Source organism: Protomyctophum parallelum, assembly GCF_964188405.1.
Source record: "Protomyctophum parallelum genome assembly, chromosome: 4".
Classification (NCBI taxonomy): Eukaryota; Metazoa; Chordata; class Actinopteri; order Myctophiformes; family Myctophidae; genus Protomyctophum; species Protomyctophum parallelum.
Window position 1 is genome coordinate 57801907 of NC_139700.1, and position 9587 is coordinate 57811493.

Genomic DNA, 9587 nt, shown 5'->3' on the forward strand with positions numbered 1-9587 from the left:
CCTGTATCAGTAGTGAGATGTTTGCATTTATATTTAGTAGTTCAGTGAGAGAGAATATATTGTGAAAGTCTTTAAAATAATATTGTACTGTTTATTATTATTGCATTTATATTCAAAGAATATGATAGTGATACAGTTTTATTCTTCTTGATTTCTCAGGTTTATTACCTGTGTACTGTACCGTGGTCTACAATAAATATGAAACACGAGTAATGACATTGTGTGCTGCCTGTTACTAGCCTTTCGGAGGGCTTCATCCACAAAACTCCGAACAACAAATATGCCTTAAAACATTATACTTAACCCTCTGTAACGAAAATCTTAAAATAGAAACCTTAAATATTTTATTTTCTTTCACTCAATAGGAACTGCTCCTGTTGCAAGTTGATTATGTCATATGCATAATATGCTAATACAAAAACAGCTTAATTGATATAAGCATCAAAGCAATATTTTAAGTACTTTTTATTAGCAAGTGCATTCCATAGCACTGGACCACACATGGACATCATAAACCTGCGACGGGAACAGTTCCTATGGAGTAAAAGATTATCTATTTATGAAAGAAATAAAATATTGAAGGGGTTTATATTTTACAATTTTAGTTATAGATGGCAAGTATAATGTTAAGGAATATTTGTCTTATTGGCCAGAGATCCTTTTAAAATGTTTCTATTGCTGTGAGTGATATGGTCAGCTTCTGATGTCTTTCTTTCTTTCTAGATGTAGACGACCGTAGATGCTGCTGGAACGCTGAACCTGAGGATGCCCTGGTCTCTTGTGTGGACCCCCCCTCCCCCCCATGTGAAGGTCACCAGGGTTCTTAGTGGCCTCGAGGCCGACCACCCCATCCTGGCTGCTAAGATGTCCATGTGGACATTATGAGTGTTTGTATAGAGAGAAGCATCATGGCTGAAGAGCTTTGCATATCAGTCGTTTCTTGCTGCTGCCAAAGTCAAATTGTGATATCTGTAGTGTTTAGTTCATGGCCGCTTATGAGATGTAGATATAAGTACACCTGACTGGTGGAAATAGCCTTGTGATACATACTGGGTGTGCTCTTTGGTCCTTCACAAAACAAACAAACGCTGCACAAAATGCCACAAAATCACACAAATCAAGGGATGTCCGACAGTCCGTGTCCAACTCCTAATTGCCGATATCAACAGATATATATATATATATATATATATATATATATATATATATATATATATATATATATATATGCAGGCTTTTTCCAGTGGTGGAAACATAACTCAAATGTTTTACTTAAATAAAAGTAGGCTATAAATACTGCAATATAGAAATACTCCGTTACAAGTAAATTCAACATGTACTCGAGTAAAGGTACAAAGGTTTTGGTATAAAAAATTACTTAAAATACCAAAAGTAATTATTAATAATTACTCATGCAAAATGTCTCATCTAAAATGATCTAATCAAGTTTTCAAATGTATAAAAATAATTTTTAAATAGCAGATCTACAAGCTCACATGTGTCTTATTGTATTGTGAGCTTGTAGATGTTTTTAATGTAAAAAAAAAAAATAAAGTAAAATTAAGGGTTAGGGTTATTAATTTTTAATGCCTTTAACGGCCGATAATATCGGACATCCCTAACAAAAACATATCAAATGTGTCAATACATTTCAAAGTGCCACTAAAACTTCACCAATAAATAAAAAAACATCCACAAGTTCCATAAATTAAATGCCACAAAGGTTTGACAAACATGCCGAAAAAATGAAGAAATTACAAAAAATATGTTTCATAAACATCTTCTGCCGTATGTCCATAGAACAACAGTGTGTCATTGTCTAGGTCACCTAAGCCACGATCACCATTCGGTGGCCGGTATTTGGGGCAAATGGTCATTACGTGTTCCACAGTCTGTAGTGGATCCTCGCATTCACAGTGGGCACTGTCCGAGATGTCCCACTTCTGCTTTGAGGGTTGTCCACTCCTTGCAGGGGAGGTGCTGGCAAAGAACATATTTGGGGTCCTCAATGTATTCCACTGGTCCCTCTGTCTTGCCTTCACCCAGGATGCCTTGGAGGTGTCAGCTGGTGTTGTGTGGAGCAGTTCTTGGGCCTGTATTGGCAAAGGGGCACCGTGACTTGAGGCACGTGTGCTGTGGCAAAGGGTGCCGTGACTTGGTGTGTGTGTGTGTGTGTTGTAACTTGTGGCAAAGGGCACTGTGACTTGAGGCACGTGTGCTGTGGTGTCTCTGATGACCTTGTGGAGGAGATGGCTGGGATTCACTCAGCTGTGCCTTCCCGGTGAGGGCCAGCGTGGCTGCTTCTCGTCTGACCTCTGTTGGAGTGATTCCAGCGAGAGCAGGCAGGCAGTTTGTTTGGGGTGGCCCATCCTGTGTTGAGGGCAGCATCCAGCTTCTTGACATGAGAGCTACGGCTCCAGACTGGGGCACAGTACTCTGGTCGTCTGCATAGCCATACTACATTGATGTTGTTGCAGGGAGGTCGTGGATGTAGCTGTTGAACAGCAGTTACTGGTGTGGAACCGAAAAGCTTCACAAACATGCCAAAAATGTCTAGTTTTTAATCTAGTTTATTTTCAAATAAATTTGTTTTTACTTCAGTTTTGTGAAGCAACTTTGGGTACCTTGAAAAGTGCTATATAAATTGTATGTATTATAAAAAAACAGCAATTGTCGCCACACAGACATCACAAATTCCTATTGGCAGCAGCAACAAGTGAGTGATGTGCAAAGCCATTCATAGACTATAACCACCATGTCTTCCTTCCAGATGCTGAGAGGCTCAACCGGAGCCCCTACAGGTGGATATCTGCAGTTCTCGCTGTCCATGGATGAATCTGCATGGGGGGCTCTGAAGGCGGCTCAAAGTAAGAAACCACTTGGACTTTTCTATTACTGTGAGTGTTATGGTCGGCTTCTGTTTTAAATGTTCTCTATACATTTTGTGTATGATGTGAAAGGACACAATGTACGTATATCTGGCTCTTGGTCACTTTAATTAATCTTTCGTTCTTTCTTCCTTAGGGTGGATGGGTCGTGGTAGACGTCGTGGAAGGACAGATCCGTTTCAAAGCTTCCCTCCCGGAGGACTTCTGCTGTGAGTAGGAATATTTCTTGTTGGGATGGATATCTGTTGTACTGTTATGGTATGAAGTATAGCATGGCAGTATGATGCCTCCTAGTGGCACTGTGGTTGAATGTCTGTCAGCTCTCCAAGCTAATCAAAGTCTTAATGACACTTTTGTTAACCACTTCAACCCCAGCATCTCTATTCTGGGGGAAGCGTTCAGCCAAATTAGCAGATCTACAAGCTCACACTGCGTTGCAACGTGTTGTGAGCTTGTAGATCTGCTATTTTTGGCAAATCAATTTGTGTAGAGTGAAATCGGAGCATATACCAAATGCTCTCTTTAAAGGTCTGTTTTATCAAATCTATAGAGGGTTTAAGTGGTTCTGAATATTATTCAGCTCAACAAAAGCTAATTTGGTCTTTATTTCTTTCTTTCTTAGGTCGGAGATCTGTAGGTGCCGGAGGACTTCAGACCTGGGCTTGCCCGGTGAGGAACCGCACAGTAAGAACCGCTCTAGGCCTTTCATGATTATGAGGTTTATTTTTACTGGACGATTATTGTCGCTCAAATAAATTGTAATTAAATATTTAAGTGTGGCCCGGATGGTTAGCTTAACTGTCTGGGCACCTATGCTGCCAAGCCAGCCGGATGGCGTGCTGCGGGTTCGACTCCCGACGGCCTTTGCCGCGTGTCACTCCCCATCTCTTTCCCCCTTTCCTGTCTATATACTGTTCACTATCAGTAAAGGCATAAAAAGCCCCAAAACCAACATGAGGGCTACGGCTCCAGACTGGGGCACAGTACTCCGCGGTGGGAACACCAGAGCCTCGGTACCGGCTAGACGCCGTATCGGTGCGGCACAGGTGGTGGTCTTTCTCTTGACGCTGTCAGGTGTTGTTTAAAGGACAGTGTTCTGTCCAGCTTCACCGCAAGATATGATGGGGAGGAATGGGACTGTAAAAATATACACATGACACCACTGCTATCACCGAAGAGCACACCCTAATTGATCACGTCTAGGTATTTCAACAATTTAGGTAGTTATCACATACTTTATCCAGAGTGACTTACAGTAAGCAACAACAACACATAGTAATACATCAAATTCATAAACAATTGTCATCAAGAATAAGAAGTAAGCTAAGAACCTAACAGTAGACTATTGGCAGCAACAACAAGGGAGTGATGTGCGATGCTTTTCAGCCGTTCATAGATGATAACCGCCATGTCTTTCTTCCAGATGTACTGCTGTCCAGGAATCTGCATTCCTCTGAAGACGACTCAAAGTAAGAGACCCTGTTAGGCCTGTCAAAAAGAACCCTAACTTAAACGTTTATTACTGTAAGTGATATGTTTAGCTTCTGTTTAAATGTTCTCTATAAATAAAAGTTTGATGTACTAGGATGTATATATGTTGTGACAGGATAGAACATATATCTGGCTCTTGGTCACTCTAATCAATCTTTCTTTGTTAGGATGAAGATCGCGGTGGATGTCGCTGGATCGCCGTTGCTGGACAGGGGGCGCACACACGTACACACACATACACACACACGGAAAGGCTAATTCGGTGTGTTTTTTTTTCTTTGTTAGAATGGAGATATCGATAGACGAGCTGATGTTCCCTGGACAGAGATCCGTTCCAAAGCCCCCCCCCCCCTGGGGGCTTCCTCAGAGGACTCTGATGAGCTGTGAGTAGGAACAGTTCTTGCTTGTTTCTGAGGATGGATAACTGCTTTTGTTCTGTTATGGCACGAAGAATGCCATCATTTTCAGTAATCCAAATGTTTTAAATATTTTATGATAAATCTAAATGACTCCGCACAATAGTTTGAGAGTCAATATCTCATCTGCTTTTAGAAGCACTTGAATATAAATTACAAAAGATGTTGAGGGCTGTACATGTGTTGATGCCTCCTAGTGGCACTGTGGTTGAATGTCTGTCAGCTTTCCAAGCTAATCAAAGTCTTAATGACATTTTGTAACCACTTCAACCCCAGCATCCCTATTCTGGGGGAGCGTTCAGCAAAAATAGCAGATCTACAAGTTCGCACTGCGTTGCAACGTGTTGTGAGCTTGTAGAGCTAATGGTTTCTTTCTCTCTCTTTCAGGATGGAGATCATAGACACAGCTGGAGCCTCTAGAGATGGAGATCTGCAGGTCTGTCCATGGATGGATGGGAGGACGGAGGACGGAGATCTGGGTAGACGCTGGAGGTCTTCGGACCTGGGCCTGCCCGCTGAGGAACTCAACGGTACGAACCGCTTTAGGGTTAGGGCTTTTTTAGGCTTCGTAAAAAGCCAATAATCGTCCGTTTGTCGATAATTGGTCGATCCCTATTCTTAAACGTTACTGTAAGTGCATGTGTATGTTGTGACAGGACACGCACACACACAGCAAAGCTAATTTGGGGTGTGTCTCTTTCGTTCTTTGTTAGAATGGAGATCTCAGCCGATGCCCGAGATCCGAAGCTTTCCCCGGGTGTTTCCGCTGAGGACTTCTGGGTCGCTGGGAGGCTCGGACGGAGCTGGAAGGTTCGGTAGACGCCACTGGAACCCGTTTAGGCCTGTCAGAATCTAAGGTTTTATAATGGCCGATTTAATTGTCGTCATACTAACATTCTAAATAAAACCTTGGCTTTTGTAGGCTTTGTAAACAAAAAGCTGCACATGGCATAATTCAATAACTTTATACACTAAAAAATAAGTAAATTACAAAGTGACACATTTAGAGCTTGTAGAGCCTCGGTACCGGCTAGACGCCGTATCGGTGCGGCACAGGTGGTGGTCTTTCTCTTGACGCTGTCAGGTGTTGTTTAAAGGACAGTGTTCTGTCCAGCTTCACCGCAAGATATGATGGGGAGGAATGGGACTGTAAAAATATACAAATGACACCACTGCTATCACCAAAGAGCACACCCTAATTGATCACGTCTAGGAATTTCAACAATTTAGGCAGTTATCACATACTTTATCCAGAGTGACTTACAGTAAGCAACAACAACACATAGTAATACATCAAATTCATAAACAATTGTCATCAAGAATAAGAAGTAAGCTAAGAACCTAACAGTAGACTATTGGCAGCAACAACAAGGGAGTGATGTGCGAAGCTCTTCAGCCGTTCATAGATGATAACCGCCATATCTTTCTTCCAGATGTACTGCTGTCCAGGAATCTGCATTCCTCTGAAGACGACTCAAAGTAAGAGACCCTGTTAGGCCTGTCAAAAAGAACCCTAACTTAAACGTTTATTACTGTAAGTGATATGTTTAGCTTCTGTTTAAATGTTCTCTATAAATAAAAGTTTGATGTACTAGGATGTATATATGTTGTGACAGGATAGAATATATATATCTGGCTCTTGGTCACTCTAATCAATCTTTCTTTGTTAGGATGAAGATCGTGGTGGATGTCGCTGGAATGCCGTTGCTGGACAGGGGGCGCACACACATACACACACATACACACACACACACACACACACACACACACACACACACACACACACACAAAGGCTAATTTGGTGTGTTTTTTTTTCTTTGTTAGAATGGAGATATCGATAGACGAGCTGATGTTCCCTGGACAGAGATCCGTTCCAAAGCCCCCCCCCTGGGGGCTTCCTCAGAGGACTCTGATGAGCTGTGAGTAGGAACAGTTCTTGCTTGTTTCTGAGGATGGATAACTGCTTTTGTTCTGTTATGGCACGAAGAATGCCATCATTTACAGTAATCCAAATGTTTTAAATATTTTATGATAAATCTAAATGACTGAAAGCACAATAGTTTGAGAGTCAATATCTCATCTGCTTTTAGAAGCACTTGAATACAAATTACAAAAGATGTTGAGGACTGTACATGTGTTGATGCCTCCTAGTGGCACTGTGGTTGAATGTCTGTCAGCTTTCCAAGCTAATCAAAGTCTTAATGACATTTTGTAACCACTTCAACCCCAGCATCCCTATTCTGGGGGAGCGTTCAGCAAAAATAGCAGATCTACAAGCTCGCACTGCGTTGCAACGTGTTGTGAGCTTGTAGAGCTAATGGTTTCTTTCTCTCTCTTTCAGGATGGAGATCATAGACACAGCTGGAGCCTCTAGAGATGGAGATCTGCAGGTCTGTCCATGGATGGATGGGAGGACGGAGGACGGAGATCTGGGTAGACGCTGGAGGTCTTCGGACCTGGGCCTGCCCGCTGAGGAACTCAACGGTACGAACCGCTTTAGGGTTAGGGCTTTTTTAGGCTTCGTAAAAAGCCAATAATCGTCCGTTGCCGATAATTGGTCGATCCCTATTCTTAAACGTTACTGTAAGTGCATGTGTATGTTGTGACAGGACACGCACACACACAGCAAAGCTAATTTGGGGTGTGTCTCTTTCGTTCTTTGTTAGAATGGAGATCTCAGCCGATGCCCGAGATCCGAAGCTTTCCCCGGGTGTTTCCGCTGAGGACTTCTGGGTCGCTGGGAGGCTCGGACGGAGCTGGAAGGTTCGGTAGACGCCACTGGAACCCACTTAGGCCTGTCAGAATTTAAGGTTTTATAATGGCCGATTTAATTGTTGTCATACTAACATTCTAAATAAAACCTTGGCTTTTGTAGGCTTTGTAAACAAAAAGCTGCACATGGCATAATTCAATAACTTTATACACTAAAAAAGAGAAGTAAATTACAAAGTGACACATTTAGAGCTTGTAGATCGGTTGCTTCCATTATTTCTTTAAAATGTTTGAAAATATATGAACATTTTCAACATGGAGACGATTATGACTTATCTCTAAAAAAGTATCTCAAATACTTGCCGATTAGGTAATTGTGACAGGCCTAAATCCTTCTAGTTGTGTTTTTTTTATATCATGTTCTGTAATCAGTTAGGGTTGACTATAGACTTTTTTTAGGAACAAGATCATCATGCCGGTGAAGAGCACGTTTCTAGCCAATGGAGCAACTATTTCTGATCACCTTTGGAGTTACATCACAGCAAGGTAACTATACAACACACACACACACACACACACACTATGATCATGACATCAGCTTGTGACTGCAACTTGTTCTTGTTCCTGTTCGCAGATGACTCGGCACTGCTAGTCTCGGACAGGAACAAACTGCAGGTTGAAAAGGCCCTCAGCTCTGAATTCGGTAGAATCTGTACCTGGCTCGCTGATAACAAACTATCCTTACACCTGGGAAAAACTGAATCCATTCTCTTTGGATCTAATAGTAATCTCAGCAAGGCAAATGGCTTCTTGGTTAGAGTTGGTGACAATGTTATCACACGTAAAGATGAAATTACCTACCTAGGTTCCATCCTGGAGGCTAATCTTTCCGGTGATAAAATGGCCACCATCGTAATCAAAAAAGTCAACCGAAGAACAAGATTCCTTTACAGGATCTCCTCACTGTTCAACAAAAACACCTTTAAGGCCTTAACAGGAGCCCTCATACAAAGTTTCTTTGACTATGCATGCACCTCCTGGTACCACAGCACCTCAAAGGCCCTTAAAACTAGGCTCCAGACTTCCCAAAACAAACTGGTCAAGCTCCTACTTGGCCTCACCCCCCCGAACCTACCTCACTCCTGCCCACTTTGACAGGCTGGAATGGCTTAGGGTCGACGACTGAGTACAGCATCTTGCAATGGGTCTGGTCCACAAGATTCGATACACCACCAAGATACCCATGTACCTGTCTAGATACTTCCTTAATGTTAACGAAGTCCACACCCACAACACCAGAGGGAGTGCAACGAACCATGTACAACCCAGATTCGGCACTAACAAGGGACTAAATTATTTTCACTCCTATGCCCCCAAAATGTGGAACGCCCTACCAACAGTCATTAAGACATGTGAATCCCTTGACTCCCTTTTTCCCCCTCACTGTATACGTTTATTTTCCCTCCCTTCCCCATAGTGTCTTATTTGTACGTCTCTAAATGTTTTGATTAATTGAACATGGTGGACCCTCTTGTAAACAAGTGTAATGCTTAATTGGATCGTCCACTTAAAGTTAACAGTCTTTGTATTGAGTTTGTGCTTGACATGTAGGCCTACTGTAATTCTGCAAACTGTTAATAAATATTTCAATCAATATTGTTTTATGACCAAAGTAGTAATGAGCATTTCTTTCTTTTCTTCAGGACGTTGCTGGTCTCCTGTGTGGCTCCATCTGGAGGTCACCAGGGTTCTGAGTCACTCAGATCCTGACTGGTAGTGGTGATATGTAGATGTGATCAATCAGGGCTCTTTGAAAATAATAAACTATACAATAATAAACCAATATAAATAACTAGATAATAATATAAATAAATGGATAAAACGAACGATAAAAAAATTGATAAATAATAGATAAATTAAAATAAAAGTAAATAAAAATAGTAAATAAATAAAAATAAAATAAATAAAATAAATAAAATAAATAAATAAAATAAATAAAATAAATAAAATAAATAAAATAAATAAAATAAATAAAATTAGTAATGGATAAAATAAATATAATTATTAATATAGACAATAA

General features: G+C 41.2%; 1 protein-coding gene across 2 annotated transcripts; it reads left to right on the forward strand.

Moving 5' to 3' along the window:
• The first annotated feature begins 1561 nt into the window (after positions 1-1561).
• On the forward strand, positions 1562-9317 carry LOC310857892 (uncharacterized protein). 2 transcript variants are annotated; one of them, XM_083763870.1, is made up of 7 exons: positions 1562-2867; positions 3025-3054; positions 6654-6714; positions 7137-7279; positions 7462-7558; positions 7967-8053; positions 9211-9317. In XM_083763870.1, exons 1-7 carry the CDS (start codon positions 2756-2758, stop codon positions 9275-9277), a joined length of 597 nt encoding a protein of 198 aa, XP_083619996.1. In that variant the 5' UTR covers positions 1562-2755; the 3' UTR covers positions 9278-9317. The 2 variants fall into 2 exon arrangements, 1 of the variants encoding a protein (XP_083619996.1); XR_014569178.1 differs by lacking the exons at positions 1562-2867; positions 3025-3054; positions 6654-6714 and adding exons at positions 4578-4762; positions 5183-5287 and having other exon boundaries at positions 7178-7279.
• The last annotated feature ends 270 nt before the right edge of the window (positions 9318-9587 follow it).